Source organism: Cupressus sempervirens, chromosome 10, assembly GCF_028749045.1.
Source record: "Cupressus sempervirens isolate cs-2001-9-10 chromosome 10, ASM2874904v1, whole genome shotgun sequence".
In the NCBI taxonomy this organism is placed as follows: Eukaryota; Viridiplantae; Streptophyta; class Pinopsida; order Cupressales; family Cupressaceae; genus Cupressus; species Cupressus sempervirens.
This window is the reverse complement of record NC_143127.1, coordinates 592,230,871-592,249,276: the sequence shown is the minus strand read 5'-3', so window position 1 is coordinate 592,249,276 and position 18,406 is coordinate 592,230,871. Positions and strand designations below refer to the sequence as shown.

The following is an 18,406-nucleotide window of genomic DNA, read 5'->3' as shown; positions in this document are numbered from 1 at the left end:
GTTCTTCCTCAGAAAACCCGTAGAGCAAGCTCCTTCCTTCTTCAGAGTTCCCGAGTCCTCCAATGCTTCAAATGCTCTCCAAACGCTATGTCTGAGCTTCTAGGAATGCCTGAATATAAAGAGCTCTCAAGAAACACCTAGAATGTCTCTAGAAACAGCTAGAAGGTGTCACTAACTAAGCATGTGTCTTTTCCAACCTTCTAGATGAGTCATAAGGTTGTAAACACCATGTGCTTAATTGATGCACTAACCCCCGTGTTGTTGACATATGAGAAATAGAAAGGTGCGTTAACTCCTAGGCAAGCTTATAACTCTAATTTACTTTTGATATAATTTCTATTTAAATTTTTATAACTTTCATTTTAATTTTTATAACTCTTATTATTATTATTATTTATTACTTTATTATTATTTTATAATTATTATTAATTTTTTAATTTCTAATTTTCTTTTATTTAATTTTTTTTCCTCAATTAATCTCATTTAATTAATTATAATCAAAATATCAAAGATCATGATATTTTATATTAATTTTCTCAAATAATTAATTTTCTCAATAGATTGTGGCAATCTTGGTCATATCTTAAGGAGTTGACTGATTTTGATATTTAACTCACTTCCCTGAATTTACTAAATTCTCCTCACTGACCAAAGAGACTTGCCAAACTAGCTCTCTACAGCTTAGAAAATAGGAGCAAAATGCAAAAAGAGAGGTCCCCATTTCCAATAAGGATGATGCTGTGAAAATCTCACATGTGGCAGTAGAGTGAACTGTGTGCAAGGTGTTTGGTGCAGCAAAATGGTATATTTTTCTTATAACTTGCTTGTGTCACATGTCTCAAGAGCTCTTAGTGGCAAACTGCCTTCTCTGGTCAAGCATAGAAAATCACTTGCACACTATCTACATGAGGCCACATGGCTTCGTGACCACACATTGCAGCTTTAGTTCCCTTGGAGATAGATTATTGAACAACTTTTCACCTCCTCCATTGTGGTGTCTTCAGCTCAGGACACCAAGTGCTCGCTTGGCCTCCCTACTTCGAGCTATTGTAGGTCCGTGAGACCTCACAGGGCTTACACACGGAAGCAGCTCCATACCTCTTGCAGCTCTTAGCAACAGCCTAAGGCACCCCTTTTCCCCAGGCCTTACCCTTCGGTTCTTGGCTATTTCTCGGTGCCGGGTAGCAACTAGCGTAGTGCTGGTCTCTGCTCTTGTTGTATTGTTGGGCTCTTGCTTTGGCTTGTCCTTGTGTTGGTTTGTTCTGTCCTGGTGTACAGTTTTGTGTTCTTGCTGTTGTCTGTTCCTCTGTTTGTTACTTTCAGTCCCTTGGATCCTCTTTGTGGTCTCTTGTTGAACATTAGCAAATTTATCTCATCTTCCAACACCTTTGACCTTCAGCTTAAATGTTGTGTGAGGGGATTAGTGCTAGCAATTTTAAAATTTTAATAGCATATAACTATATAATCCCTACCTCTCTCCACCCCTTTCTCATGCCCACTGAATAAGATTGATACAAACAAATTATGCTCTTGATACAGATGAAATCCTTGGTGCGATCCAGATGGTATTGCATTTTAGAAATGAATAGGTGAAGATTTAACATGATGAGAGCAATGTGAAATGAGATAGAAAAATTTGGTGGTCTGTAACACTTCAAAAAACGTGATACTTGATGATTAGGCAACGAGTTTGGGTGTGCATACATACGCATCAATCCACACATGCAAAGGAGCTTGACCTGGCATATATTTATAAGAGGCTGCTAAATGAATTCTCAGCCCAAAATCCATTAGTGTCCATAGAGAAGATTACAAAGGGAGATGGATTGTTGAGACTGTCTTAGATCGTTCCCTCTTAAGCTTACTGGGATATGTTGGGGTCTGTAATCTTAAACAAGATTACAAATTCCAACAGGTGAGTGGCCTTAAACAAGATTACAAATTCCTACAAATTAGTGGCATATTCTTTTTAACTGTATTTCTTCTTGACAAACAATAAACATTCTATCTATATTATGTCAGCTGTCTGAAATACTTATAGTAACACAGGGACGTGTACTCCCCCCCCCACCTTTGCCCCATGTCTCGGAGACTTCAATGCACCGGGGACTTGGGGACTCCGCCCCCCCCGTCCCCAGTAGCACCACTAGATTTTTCCACCTCCACCGAGGATGGGGGACATCCCGATGTTGACTATTTACAGAATCGACTATTTATGTTTAATGTTAGATGTTCCAATTCAATGCAATGTTTTTACATCTTTATATCTTATATTGCAATACATATATTCATAACTAGCATTTTAAGTATCATATATATATATATACCGCCGCTGTCTCCCCAACCTGGAAACTTGTCCCCCGGTTCCGCCGTCCCCCCGTCCCCCAGGGCGGTGTAGCTATGGAAATACTTACTCTTATGTCTGCACCAGTTAAGCATAGAGTTGATACATTAATTACACTTGGTGTATTCTCTTAAATTTTTTTTTTTCGGTTTTTGTTGGTAATCAGGATGGGGGATGTAACTATGGAAACACTTACTCTTATGTCTACACCAGATAAGCATAGAGTTGATACATTAATTAACACTTGGTGTATTCTATCTTAATTTTTTTTTTTTCAGTTTTTGTTGCTAATCATAGCTGACAGGTGAGATTAATTTAAAGTTACAAAGAAAGTGTTTAACATAGCATATTTAGCGCAAATTTGTCTTACTTTTGATACATTTGATGGTGCAGGAGAGTTTGAAGCGCTGTGTAAGGGATGCTTTGAGTAGGAAACAATTGCTGGCCTTCATTGTGTTGGATAATCCAGAGGAATCAATACTGAATGTGCAAGTAATCCCTTACTAACTGTGGCTAGATCTTAAATTTTACATGTTCTGTTTACAATTTCTTTGGTATCTGATTCTTTTGTTACATGGCTTTCTGTAGTCTGTATCATTTACAGGGGGAGCACCTATATTCTCCAAGTACTTGGATTCATTTCCTTTTCCATATTACATTATCTTGAAGAGCATTGAGGCACTTCCAAGGACACTGGCAGATTTGTTGAGACAGGTATTTTTGTTTCAGAATTCCTTTCACCACTTCCTTATTTGGTTCATCTCTACATAGTATATTCTGCCAAGAGAAACATTTCTGGACTGTTGATGCAAATTGGAATGGTATGTTATTGGTTTCTATGTAGCATGATACATGTCTGGCAAACCTCCAATAATGAAATATGAGATAACATGTGTTACTGAATTGGCTGGAAAATTGTCTGGAATTGGGTACAAAATGTTTTGGGTATGGAATTGGGTACAGGTACTTGGCAATAGTGTACTGAATTCGTGTCGCAAAATTGCCTGGGTAGCCAGCAACATAACAGGTGATTCCAGGACAGAAATGTGGTGCCTTGAACAATTTCAGAGGTTATGCAAGTTTCACCTCTTTTTTATTAATTGTTTTGACGTTCAAGTTTGACTTTTCAACCTGGAAACCTAACAGAAAAATGCTGGCTTCAATGAAACAACATACGAATGAAGGCAATAAGATCTGTCCACTTGCTGTACTTGCATGCACAAAATACAATCAATGCAATGCCTTCAACTCTGCATTTACATGATAGGGTGTGGTCTTCCTTGTAGCTAAATCACCAAGACACAGTAGGGAAAAGAAAACCCCAAGCCTCTATGGACTTAGGATCTCAACTATCTCAAATGCCATGATAAAAGGAGCAATATGATACAAGAGGAAAAGAGTGCACATGGCTTCTTGAGCTTCTAAGGTGCTACATTCTATGAGCAATATGACTAGAGAAGAGGCATGAGTTCTTGGCCTGGTAAGGTGCTCCTTACTATGAGTCGTGATCAACACAAGTCAAATTGGTCAACAAGATTTCTTTATGCTAGTTGACTCTAGAGATTACAAAGCAAAACCTTGTTTTGCCAAGTAACCTTGAATTTTTTTTTTGCGAAAATGGGTGTTGCAGCATGTAACAGATTACAAAACAATGCCTTGGTTTGCAAAGTAATCTAAAAAATCAATCACAAAATGGGCATTGTAGTGTGCACCAAACATATCATGGTGTGTGATAAAGTCCACAATAAAAAACTTCATGAGTTGTGCACAAAGTGTAAACATATACTGGAGTTGTAATGTTCCTTCCCGTCATTATTCATCAATTTATGATGATTACCTTTCTAAACTAGTGGCAAGAGGCTCTATTCCTTGGATTCTTGGGTATTCTTATGAATCACGATCTTTGATACTTATTAAATTTTTTAGTTTTTTAATTGATAAGATGTAATGTCTCATTCCTGTTTGTAGGCAAAAGATTCCAGACTTGATTTCCCTCTGTTAAATGTCAGCTTGTGTAGTGGACACTAGAAGTCCATACGGTGGACAAAGGGCAGTCTACACGATGTGAAGGAATGGTCCGTACGACAATCAGGAGTGTTCTGCAGTGTATGCAAATCTACAGGTTGTAGGGTAGGAGGGAATGACGTACGGTTGGAGGGGAGGTTGCACGAAGGAAGGGGACTTGCTGTACAGTGTGGATACCATATTGTGGGAGTAGGGGAAATGGAGTGTCGTATGGAATGGAGTTGAGTACAATGAGGGTGACGGGGCCGTACGGTGGTGGTGAGTGGGAGGTCGTATAGTAGGATGAGAGGGAATGGAGCTCACGGTAGTGAAGATGTATGCCGAGGGAGATCAATGTTGATTATAAATTGTATTTGCAGACAAAGACGGTGCTCTGTCTTCAAAAATGGAAAGCCAAATAGGGAAGATCTTTTACTTCCGAAATGGCGAACTATACTGAACTCCAATAGGAATTTGTAATACAAAGAAAATAATTCAAATCACATGATGACTACTCCCTACATGCTGTGCTTAAATACCCTTCGGAGGAACTCCAAAGGGTTTACAAAGATAACCGACGACAACACCTATGGAAACAAATAAAATAAAAATGAGTTCGAGATATACTAAATCAATTGGCCCATAAACAATGTTTTGATTATTTATTTATTTTATGACGGAAACATTATACTCCATCCCAAAATTTACTTGTCCTCAAGCAAATGCAATGTTGGATGCTGAAGAATGTGTTCACCTTCCCAAATCACATCATCCAGTGGCAAGTGTTTCTAGCGTACCAAGTATTCCTTCAAGGTACGGTTCTGCAAAGTCTTCTCTCGTACATCAATGATCTCGGCCAGTTCCATTACGAGCTAGAGAATGGGAACGACTATATAACAATAGGGAAAATCAAAATATACAGATAAATTTAAACTATTTATGTGAAAACATGGATAAAGCATCTACTTATCATAATGGAGTCTTAAAATATAGGAATCAGTAAAATTCATATGCCAAATTTGTGTTACTTTGAGAGCTGAAGTCTAATTTGTTCTAGAAGTCGATTTCAAAGTCCCCTAGGTATCCCCAAATCTTCGGAATGTGGATGACTGAAAATATACTGGGGACGCGTCCCTGGGTAACACTGGTCAGCCTTCCATCCAATTTTAGTTGTCTAAAGTTTTAACCTTTAGAAACGAAAAGCTCTAAAATATAAAATTTCTTAAAATATTCTTAAAAATGCATACATACATACCAAATTTGTAGAATATATAATAATTTGAGATATCCACCATATATCATTCAAAGTTTTAGGTTAAACAATAATTCATAACAAGGGGAACTTAGTAGATTAACATACTGCTAGAATCTTATACCAAAAAACGAGTACAACATCTGAGATTCTGAATATAAATAAGTTCGATAGATAGAAGTCAAACTCTATGAAACTACTACTTCTGAAAACATATTAAGTTCAAGTTTCAATATCAATGAAAATTGAAAGTAGCAATCATAAATTGCATCTATGAGTAAAATTCAAAAGAGATTGTTACTGTTGGGTGGGTGGTGTTGAAGTAGTTGCTGTGGCAACATCCTCAATAGGTGCCCTAATAGGTGACTCACGCTCAACAGAAGCCTCTGATAGATGACCAAGCTCATGTTCCTCATGTGCTGCTACATCTGCATCCCACTCATCCGCTTCTCTCTCAAACTCAGCTAGCTGCTCATCTGTCAATAAAGGTTCACCGACATCCGCATCCTCACCATCAGGAGGAGCAATCCAATCGGCTGAATATGGATCAATGTCATCCAAGTCTAGTGCTTCATATGAAGCTTGCCCTTTCACCTTCTTCTTGTGTAAGAGAAGATTGTACTTCACATAAACCAAGTCATTCAGGTGCTTTTGAGTCAACCTATTACATTTATTTGTGTGTATGTTTCGAAAAGTACTCCAATTTTTTTCTCAACCAGAAGCACTACAAGGCTGTGATAAAATTCGGATGGCAAGCTATTGAAGATTAGACATTGTGGCACCAAAATCTTCCCACCACAGATCTACAAGGATTGAAAAACATTTATGATGTGGTAAAACTTCCAATAAACTTCACGAGTGAAATAAATGGTATGATAAAACCCAACACATGTTCTTTTCTACCTGGCTGCAAGGTGTATCTCCTACGTTTGTAACTAGGAGAAGAAAACAATGGCCCCTCTTCCCTCTTGTAGCTTTGAAACTCAACAAGTATGAGGTCTCGGAGGTCCGCATCAGCAACCAATCTTCCAACACGTGTCCAAGCCAATTTGAACCTCTGCATCTAATTTAAAAGTGTTGGAGAAATAGTACTTTGGGTTCAAGAAGTAGGCAGCTGCATGAATGTGTTGGTGGAGTTGTCGATTCCACCTATGATCAATGTTGTTCCATATGGGTCTATATTTGGTCTCATTTGACCTATAGAAGTGTGGAATGGCCTCTTTGGCCCTATCCATGGCCTCATATAAAAACCACGGGTTTTTATCCCATCCACAACTCATATAACCTTCCATGCATTTAGCCATTGCATCTACTCCAGAAAATTAAGTTAAAAGTTGGGATCAATCAAATTTATCTCCTGGAAAATAATCCGTGCAAAAGGAATCTGCTTCTTGCAAATTTATCTCCTTTATCTATGACTATGTATGTCACAAACATTATTTTTAGGAAATCACACTTCCAGTATTGCCGCATGGACACTGAAGATTAGTACAATTTGACTGATCTACGCACATTTAAAGTGATTAATGCAATCGCGGCTTTTTAATTTCAATTGATCTCTTCAAATAATCTCTTTTTACGCCTATATGTGAGAACTTCTCTTCGTTTCTTCATGTTTATTGGTATTAGAAACTTTGATAAAATCTTCTGATAGGACTCTCATGTTTTGATTTATTGTTTTTCTATACTTATTCACTTATTGTGTTTCAGTTTGAACTTATTTCATGTCATAAATAGTAATTTGAGTCCTTAGGATCAAAATGTTTAATATCATATACGTGTTTGCAGTGGTTTGAGTTAATGCAGACCTCAAACAGCTGAGTTGGCAACTGGATATTTGATGGCTTGGACCCACTTAATGAGCCGTTAGTATACAGAAGCTATGTGAGATCCATAGTGTTCATTCTGCTACTTTATGTCAAATGTTACCATTCTGGAGTTCTATCATGCGGCTGATGGTTGTGGCTTAACGAAGCACGGGGGAAATTAGGTTGCGATTTCCCTATTGTTTGGTTATAATTTATTGGCAATGTCGCCGTTCTGGATTTCTCTTTCATTTCGAAATGGCCGACTTGAAGAAGATTAGACAACAGACTGCTCTGCAAAACCGTATGCCAGGGCCTTCTTCCAACCTGGTGTCCACGAAAAGAGATGGCTGAATAGCGTCCACTCTGTTAAGGGTTCCTACATGCAAAGGAAAAACTTGAACATGACATTTGTTCCAAGTAATTCAAATTTTTGAACAATATGAGATTTATTTTTTTTAACCATGTAAAAGAATTTTTGACAGTACGAGGCTTCTCTTACAAGAAATGTTCATTCAATATGAATGAACGCAGAAGGCTTGATAATGCATAGACCTTGAGATGTAATGCAGTTATATATTTAGTTGCTGTGTAAAAGTTGATGAGAGGGATTATTCTGATCTGCAGTCATTGATACATAAAACCACATTAAAAAATGTTTAACATTCATATTCAAAATTGTTAAATAAAATATAATGGTGATTTTGTCAATTTGTTCTCATGCAGCAAAACACACATTGCCTTTGGCTTTCTCTTCTCAATTGATTGTAAATTTTTTAGACTATGCATTGAACTTTGAATGATGGATCACTGTGTATGATCCAAAATTTTGATGCTAAAAAATTTGACACAATCAAATTCTAGAATTTTTCTGATGTACTTATTAATATTCTTAAACAAGCGATAACTTTCACACATGATGTAAATATTAGATTCTATAAGAAAAGCAAGCAATGCCTAACAAGCAATCTCATAAGACAAAAGTAAAAGATTTAGAATGTTAATTATATTAGTAGAGATATTTTGAGCCAATTTACACCTTTATATGGTATTAAAGGAATATTTTCAAATTGTACCAGTTTTTATTATATAAATTTTAATATTTATCTTACAAAAAAGAGAGCTTCTAAATGATTTTTTTTTTTTGGTTTAAAACTTTGTTACATGAAGTAAGCAATTTGTTTTGCTAATGCAAACTAATTTTGATGGAGGTCAAGATAAAAGTACAAGGATTGTTATACTTAGTGGGGCTTTGTGAGGGAGCTAAACATGTGTGACATTGAATATTCTTACGTTTTATCTTTTCTTTTAACTATTAGGTATTGCATTTGTTTAGTCTTTTTTTTTGTTAAATTATAGACTTGTAGATTGTTGAGACTTAAACTCAAAGAACTAACTTAGAATAGTAGATCTTTGCATGGAAGAACTTTTCCTAAAATATTTCACACCCGATATTTGTTAAATCTCTACTTGTTTTAATGGAAATTATCCATTTTATTTGCCCATTTTTAAGGATTATGAATAATAGCATGAATGGTAAATGTAGGATGTTCTATAGATTTTTGTGCGTAGGGATGTTGACATCCTTGCCATCTTACACCCTTTAGTGAGTGTTTATGTAATTTCTTCTATTTTAGAATAGGTTTCAATAGGAAATAAGAATAAAATATTAATATCATAATAATATAAATATTAATATCTATTTAAAAATATAAATACTATTTAAATAAATATAAAATCGTCTTTATATATATATATATATAGACTTCCTCAAAAAAATAAAAAAATGGTGAACTTTGGCAAATATGCAAAAAAATCAGAGTAGGCGATCTGTTATTGAAACAAAAATGGAAACCCTAGGACATTACAATGTGCAATTAGGAAGTCTAAGGCTAATTCAGAGAACTGCATCAAAAGATTTGATTAATTTGAACTATGCTGTCAAGACTGCGAATAAATTTCCCATCTTGGAGAATTTGGAGAAGGAAAGACAGAGCCGACATAATCACCACGAGGCAATTTCTCAGTAGAGAGCAACAAATGGAAGGTTAGTCTTGCCAAAGATTATCCAAGTTGAATCCCCCCACAATGCCTCAGGATTGATAGTTAACCTTCGACCTCAGCCAATTTTCACCATTGAAAGTTTGGATAATCAGTTTAGGGTTTTTTAACTTATAAAGTATGCTCACCCCATCTTTGGTAAGCCTCCCCCATATCCAGTAGGGTTTGATACAATAGCGCCCTCTGCCCAGAGCCACTCCAATAGGTTAAGATTTGATGCATCCCTTGCTAATTCACATCTGTGTCCTTATATTCCTCCGCATTGTCAATCAGTGGCTAAGGTCCCTGTGGATTCACCAAACTCTTAGGGACATCTAGGGTCTTAGATACTTCCAAATACTGAAGATAAATCCATCTTGATCTCCAATAAGGAAATCAAAGACATATGGTGTGACTGTCAAAAATTTGGAATCTTTGCAGTACGGAGTGGCCCAAAGAAAGATTTATTTCATCTTTCAAATTGGTTAGAAGAAAACTGCTAAGAAGAAGTATCTCTCACTTTTCAGATAGAATCCTATATTTGCATTGTATGGATGAATCTATTAAGAAAGAGTTTATTTGTGTGTTTGAATGTTTTTTCAATGGTCATGCTATTAATTTCGTAGAATGGCATCCAAATTTTAGAGTAGAAGAGTTAGATATGTGTCCGACTTGGTTTAGTATTCAATCTTTACCACCAGAGCTGATCCAAATAGAGATTCTTAGGTCATTAGGGTATGCTTTGGGAGAACTCATAGGTATAGACTCCTTTCAATACTTCAATAATGTGAAATTGCTCATCAAAACCAAGTTTAATCAGCCATTCTAGATCCATATGAAGGTGTAACAAATAGAGTGTCATATGATTTAAATCTGCAAACTTTTGAGGGGAAAAATAAAAAATTATAAAGACAGATGACAATAGGAAAATTAGATTCAAAACCTTGCCTCTCACTTTAGAACTTCACAGCAAGTTTTCCTAGATAAGAATCCAAAAAAAGAAATTGAGACAAAGGTCCTTAGATCTGAACACTTCTACACCGTTTTATGGAAAAAGTGAGATTCAAACAAATCTTCTAGGTAATGAAAGGACTGGCATTGAAAGGAGTAAGAACATTTTAGAAGCTAAAGTAAGACTCAAATCAATCATAGTGGTTGATCATAAGAAGAATCCAAAATTGACACAAGGCAATAATTCAACAGTAAAACGAAGATCTAAAAGAAAGCAAGAAGTTGCAAAGAGCACTCTAGGGCAGAATAAGTCATCAGATGAAGGCAAAGATTTGGAATCCAGTATGATTAATCTACAATGTGCTCAAGAACAGGTGGCATCTAGTGAAAGGGGAATGAATTTATCTAATTCCATTGACACTAAACAACAAGAATTGAATATTCTCCCTAGTAGAGATTTTATGGATAAAAACATAAATCTTACAGGTGAGGAAGACCTAGACAGAATGATACCAAAATCTCAGCAAACCAAGGCATCATGGGATATTGGAAAAAACAATATAGAGGATATAGATAATTCCTTATTATTTGAATCAAATTCAAGTAGAGGAGAAATTCACAAAACCTTGGAAGAAGTGATCAAAATGGAACAATGTCAGTTGCAAGTTTCAAAGGACATGAATATAACTCCTAATAAAGAGGTTTTTAACAGATCATCCAAGTTCTAGCATACTCCAACAGCTTCTGGTGGTTCACCATTTACTCCAGTTGACAATCAAAAAGATGTGGATTGCAATGTAAAGAGAGCAGAAAGCTCCCTATTAAAAGAATTAAAAAATTTCTTAAATAAGGATATTGTTATGGATCCAGAATTGGAAAGTCAGAAATCAGAAGACGAGTGTCTTGATCAAATGATGATCTAGTTCACGCATTTTGCTTTGACAATATTGATAACAGTACAAAAACTCAAAAGGAAGATTTAATTCAGAGAATTCTTAAATAGGAGGTAACAACTATACATGTGAAGACTTAAGAAGAGATCTATTGAACATTGAGGCTGAGGATATTAACAAGGGTTAGATTTAGACAAGCAAACACACAAAGGTTACAGAGCAAAAAGATAAAGGGGTTGGTAAAAATAACATGGAAGGTTTAGATTGATATCAGCCAAGTATAATAAATCAGATCATAAGAGAACTTGAAACTGATGATACAGAGGCAAAGGTTGATAATAAGATTACTATTGTTCAGAACACAGAAAAAGACTTAGAGCATCTAGGAATTTAGATGAATCAGGAAGGCCCAAGCTCACCCAAATATGGCAAAGTGAAAGGTAAAAAAGGTAGAAAATCTTTGAAGGAACTCAGGGAGGCAGATGGTCTAAGTAGAGAATAGCAAAAGATAGATCATTTACTTAACAACGGGAAGGGGAAGAGCTTTCCCAAGGAGCCATGAGGATTACTACATGGAATGCTAGGGGCTTAAATGCCCCTAGCAAAAAAAGGTTACTAAAACAAAATCTTAAATTATTTGAGTCAGAAATCATTTTAGTATAGGAAACTAAGTTAAATAAGGCAGAACAAATGAAATTAGATAAGATGCTAGGTCTATGGGGTTCTATCTTTCAAGAGTCAATAGGTGCTTCAAGGGGTCTAGGAATCTTTTGGGACCTTAGGAAGGTTTCCATAGAATGTATAAAGCATAGTAATAATTCGATAAATGTTAGTCTCCAGAGTCTAAAATCAAATCTTCAGTTTATATTAATTAATGTCTATGGTTTGATTAGTTATTTGGGGAAAAAAGTTGTTTGGGAAGAATTAAGTACTTTTATGAATAACTTTAAGGATAGATCTTTCTTAGTAGGAGGAGATTTTAATACTATTCTAAATCTATCTAAAAAAGTAGGTGGTATTCAACATCTCTCGCAATTGTCTTTGGATTTTAAAGTATGGTGTGATAACCATAACTTAATTGACATTCCAATCAATAATGGAAATTTTACATAGAATAATAGGAGGAAAGATTTTGCATACATTGCTAAAAAATTAGATAGGTTTTTCATTAAAGGTGATTTGGATGCTAATAATTTTAATTTCCAATCTTCCATTTTGCCAATTGCTGGGTCTTATCATTACCCAGTTCGATTCGAATTTATATAGCCAATGAAACTTGCTAGGAATCCATTTAAATGCGAAAAAATGTGGTTCCTAGATCCTAATTTTATCAAGAACATTAAAGAATGGTGGGTACAAGATAATTTTGAAGGCTCCGGGATGTTTATTTTCGTCTCTAAAATGAAGATGCTAAAAGAATGGATTCTAAGATGGAATAAAGATCATTTTAACAACATCTTTAAAGAAAAAATAGATATAGAAGATAAACTAAGGATCTTAAATTTAGAAGTAATTAAGAAAGGTATGAACAATGACAATTATTTGATAGAAAAAGAATTACTCGCCAAATAGGATGATATATTATCCAAAGAGGAAATTTTTTGGAGACAAAAATTGAGAGAGAAGTGGTTGGATGAGGGGGATCATAATACAAAATTCTTCTACAATTCCTCCTTATATAATAGATTAAAGAGTAAAATAACCAGTATTAAAAACCATTTGGTTATATAGACTGAGAAACCAAGTGAAATTGCGAATACCTTTGTAGCACACTTCCAAGAAATATTAAATAATTACGAAGGGTCTAATAGAGAGGTGCAAACTAAATTACTCAAATTTATCCCTAAATTAATTACACTCGAGGATAAAGGTTTTAAATAAACCTATAACTATGGAAGAGGTTAGGCCGGTAGTTTTTAATATGAATCTAGATAAATCTCCAGGCCCTGATGGTTTTTAGGACTTCTTTTTCCAAAAATGTTGGGATATTATCAATGAAGACCTCTGGAAAGCTATTGAAGCTTCGAGGAATGGTGGAGCTCTGTTATCGAAAATCAATTACTCCATTCTTACTTTGATTCCCAAAAAGACCGAGCCTGAGATAGCTGGGGATTTTTAGCCTATTGCTTTTTGTAACACAGTTTATAAGATTTTTTCCAAGATACTAGCAAATAGGCTTAAGGGTTTCCTCCCAAAGTTAATTTCTAAAGAACAAACAAGTTTTGTCCCAAGCAGATCCATTCTCGATGGCATTTTTACTATTCAAGAAATGATTCACTCTACTTGCAAGAGAAAAGAGGCATGCATGTTCATGAAACTAGATATTCAAAAAACTTATGACATGGTTGATTGGCAATTCCCTTGTAGGGTTCTTGAAGCTTTCGAGTTCTCTCATCAATGGATTAATCTCATTTTAAAATTCATTTCTACTCCTAAAATTTCAGTACTTATCAATGGGACGCTAGAAGGCTTTTTTGAAATATCAAGGGGTATCAAACAAGGAGATCCGTTATCTCCTTCCCTCTATATCATTATAGCAGAGGCCTTTGGGAGAGTTGTGTCAGATGCCTACAACAATAAAAAAAATCTGGTATTATCGTTACTAGGAACATGCCCAATATCACACATCAACAATACACAGATGATACTATTCTACCTGGCAAAAGTACAACTTCAGAGGTGTTGGGTCTAAAAGTCATCATTAAATCATATATGGTGGCATCTGGCCAAAAAGTAAATGAGCTCAAATCTAAGATCGATTTCTTAAATACTAAAAAAGTTGTGGAAGATCAAATTTGTAAGATCATGGGCTATAAAAAAGGCCAGTTTCCTTGTAAATATTTGGACATTGCTCTAGAGAAGGGCTCCAAATCCAGCAAGGTTTGGCATAACACTTTTGAAAAATTGGATGCTAGGATTGTGAGTTAGAAAGATAAATGACTCTCAAAGGCTAGGAAAAGTAACAAAATAAGATTTGTTTTATCTATCATTCCTACTTTTCCTCTTTCCTGTCTCCCTCTCTTTAAGAGTTCTCTCCTAAAATTCAAACTCAAACTTAGGAATTTTCTTTGGAAGGAATGTGAAGAAGATAAATAATTGGCACTTATCAAATGGGAGAATATCTGTAAACCCAAGGAAATGGGTGGACTTGGGATTAAGAATTTACAATGGCAAAATGACGCCTTAGGTGCAAAATTAATTTGGCATCTTTTTAAAGAAAGAGACCACAAGTGGGCTAAGATATTATATAATAAATATCTCAATCTGGATGATCCTCTATCAACTTTTAGAATGAAGAATCTTCCCAGAGGGTCTGAAAGTTGGAATTTCATGATTAAGTGTCATCATTTAATTTGTAAGTTTCTAACCTGGGATGTGGGTTTGGGTGATGAGGCTTTATTTTGGGAGGACTCCTTGGATGGACACCCTCCAATAGTCTCTAGGCCCTTCCCTAAGGAGCTCAAAGATTAATTTGTGTCTCTCTGGGGAGTTAAAGTTAGTAACTACAAAACAAAAATTACTTTGGAAGGTACTTCTAGATGGGTTTGGAAATCTTTGGAAGGGGTGGGAGTAGACTCTTTGGCTACTAAGGCTTATGAAAAGATTTTGTTGGATAGGAAAATCAAGCAATCCAAGAGGAAAGATGAACTTATTTGGGCTGCATCAAATGACGGAAAGTACAACATGAGAAATGGATACAAAACTTTGTTACACTCACAAAGATGGGACAGAGTAGAAATTCCACTCAATCTGTGTTGGGATACTACTTGTCTACCCAAGGCAGGATTCTTTTTATGGCTAGCATTCCAAAACAGAATCTTAACAACAAACAGGTTATGCAAACTTGGTTTTCAAGGTCCATCTAGATGTGTGTTATGTAAACATAATAGTGAGGATTTAGATCACCTATTATATAGCTGTCCATTTTCCCAAGCATGTTGGGAATGGCCTAGACTCAGGTTAGGGTGGTCATCGCCTTTGCCGAGACTGTTTTGTGATCTCCTCAAAGGATAGCCCACAAAACATGGTTAAGGGTGTTTACAATAAACTTTGGAACATATGTCCTTCAATTGTGTCTTGGGAGATCTAGAAGGAGAGGAATAGACACATTTTTTGAGATTTCAAAATGAAACTAGTAGAGTTATTATTAAAAATCGAGGTTAGCATAGTGGAAGTAACTAACTCCCACCTCAAAAACTCCAGGAAAGAAGAAGGATCTTTCTCTATTTTGGATGGTCTCATGAAGAAGAATTGGAGCAACTTGATTAATCCTCCTTTGGTATACTTCAAGGAAAGCAAGGAGGCCAGGGAAAGGTGCAAGTGGGCTCCTCCTTTGAAAGGATGGTATAAACTCAATTTTGATGGTGCAACTAGAGGTAATCTAGGTATGATAGGAATTGGCTATATCATTAATGATGATACAGGCAAATGGATTGCTAAAAAAGCTATGTCCATTTTGCTTACCTCCAACACTCTAGTAGAATTAGAAGCCTTGGACAAAGGTTTGCATTTATGTCATGAGTTAGGGTTGACAAGAGTCATCACAGAAGGTGACTTTCAGATCATCTTAAACGCGGTTAGGAAACGTGCTACCCCTAATTGGGTCCTCAATTCTAAGCTAGGTGAAGTTCTCGATCTACTAGACCAGTTCGTTGATAGTCAGATCTATCACATATTCCAAGAAGGTAATAAGAAGGCAAATTATCTAGGAAACAAAGGAGCTGATGGTGTTAATTTCCAAGTCTATAAGGATGCGTAGTTTTTTCATTTAATAGTTATTACCACCCTCCTAGGTCTCATCTTTAATCCTCTTCCTTTTAATTTATTTAGTTTTCTACTTTTTAGGGTTTTATTTCTATCATTTTAGGATATTGCTAATTTGATCGTCCATCTCTCATGGAGGTGTCTTTATTTATGGTAAACTTTGCCAACTATGTTGGTTTTATTATTTTTATTATCGGCCTTTGTTTAAGACACTATTGATTACCTTCTTTTGCTCATCATTATGATAGGTGGTGTCATTTACATTTTCGTTTATCTTTGGCCTTTTTTTGTGGATTTTAGTTTGTGGCTTTCTCATTATACCATTTATGTCTTGCTCGTGATTCAGATTGCTGGTGTCATCATTATATGCGCTCATGCCAGTCTAGGCTTCTAGACTCTTCATTTGGTCTTTTTTTATTCATAGATGTCATTTTCCTCAATCATTGTTTGGCTTGATATTTTTTGCAAAATGGACTTCAATATCTATGTCTTCCATACAAAGGAGGCTCACACCATGGCATTCTACAACAATGTCAAATTGGAGCGTTGGAGCAGAATTTTGAAACCAATGGATGACATGAGAAGGATTTTTGTGAGCAAAGCTATTGGTGAAGGAGTCTTCAATTACCAATTTACATGGAGGATGAATAGTGATATAATAGGCTCTTTTATTGGATGTATGGCAAGAGCCAAGGTGGAGCATGGGGGTATCATCAGGCTTTGCTACAACATTTTTGATCTCTTCTAGAGAAATATATGGATCTTCTGCTGGGGTCTTCGGAGTTGGAAGTTGCCTATCGCCGTCCTTCTTTGATCATTCATGAGAGCCTAACCTTCTACAAGGAATGACCCAAGATGGAGGCCAGTATTTCCTTCTCTGATAGAGGGGTATCATGGAGGAGGAGAACAAAGTATGGTTATTAAACTACCTGAATGCTTTTAATGCATATATACAACCTGGGGTAGTTTTTGACAACTTTGAAGCCCTAAATTTCTATACTCCAAACTCGGAGAAGACTAGTAGGGTTAAGTACAATTTTGAGTTTTCCCCTAACTTTCATGTAGAAAATCCAAATGATGTCTCGAAGTCATTATGGTATACTGGAAATAAGGTTCTCTCGGAGGCACAACTGGATATTACATTTTTTTTTTTGTAATCGGTTAGGCTAATATGCAATTAGGTTATGCTTTTTAGATTAGTAACCTTATAACCCTATAATGGGTTTTTTTTGTATTGGACTATATAATATATAGTTGCTGTTGACTTCAGCTGTAATACCATGCTCTGGTTTTTTGTAATACTTTTTATAGTCATATGAAGAATTTAATAACTCCTTTAATTTGTATATAGTAATGGACCAATTATGATAATAATAAGATTTGTTATTACATTTCCGTTTGGTAGCTCTGGTTTTGGAGGTCCTCAAGGCACGTATCTTTTGCTTATTTAATTTATTTGCAAATATGATTTATCTGTAGTTGAGATATATGGTTGGCATTATGGAAATTGTTATTATGGTGTGAATCTGGATTACACTATTTTGAGGTTATTTGTTTACTATTGATATCCTGATTTTTCCTTAAATAGATTATCAAATTTGGTTTTAGTATTTCTTGCATAATATCTCGGTTGGGTTTATAGTCAACAAATTATGGATATCCAGATCCAATTCTCGAATATCATTTGGTTTGAGGTTTTATGTTCTCATAAGGATTGGGCACCTAGTTTCTATAGTGTTAAGGGGGACCTGTATGCAATCTTAGATTATGTTTGGAAGTTTTTCTTCATTTTTGGCTTGTTTCAAAGGTAGCACTCTGTGTTGTTTGATATTATTTCCATGTGGTTTGAATTCTGGGGCCACAAGGATTGTAGTTGCAAATCTCTCCCTCTTTGTTTTGCGACATTCCTCCCGTTTGATAGTTGGCTTTATTTGTGATAGTTCCCTCTATTAAATGGTATTATGCAGATATGTTTTAGTATTAGTTTATAATATTGAGCTATGGTTTATTCCGATTTATATGATGCTCAATCTGTTAGTTATATACTCTGCTTTCTTTACTGACTAATCCTTTGTATACACTTAGCTTACAAGAAGTTAATTGTATTTGGTAAGGCCTCTCTTTGTGATGGATAGCTTAGGATAGGAAAGTAGTTTCATTGAGATGGTCTGAGTATGGATAGCTAATCATGGTGGTGGCTATGTGCCCTCCTTTTTTGAATTTTGATTCTCCTTTTGTTTGGGAAGACTATTAAGTTATTTAGACTAATTGAATGTTGTTTGGAGTTTCAGCTGAACTTGATGGAATTTTGTAATTAAGTTTAATTTTATATTTAGCTTGTGGTTCTCTTATG

The 18,406-nt window shown here is 35.5% G+C and overlaps 1 protein-coding gene across 3 annotated transcripts in view; it reads left to right on the top strand.

Moving 5' to 3' along the window:
• LOC149535255 (midasin-like protein) overlaps nt 1-8,116 on the top strand; it is a 216,133-nt gene extending 208,017 nt beyond the window's left edge. For all 3 annotated transcript variants that reach the window (XM_089803665.1, XM_089803666.1, XM_089803664.1), the window contains exons 76-78: nt 2,738-2,836; nt 2,933-3,058; nt 7,389-8,116. In XM_089803665.1, the coding sequence (XP_089659791.1) occupies nt 2,738-2,836; nt 2,933-3,058; nt 7,389-7,421 (258 nt within the window). In that variant the 3' untranslated portion in view covers nt 7,422-8,116. The remainder of the gene's footprint in view (nt 1-2,737; nt 2,837-2,932; nt 3,059-7,388) is intronic.
• Nucleotides 8,117-18,406: the final 10,290 nt, after the last annotated feature.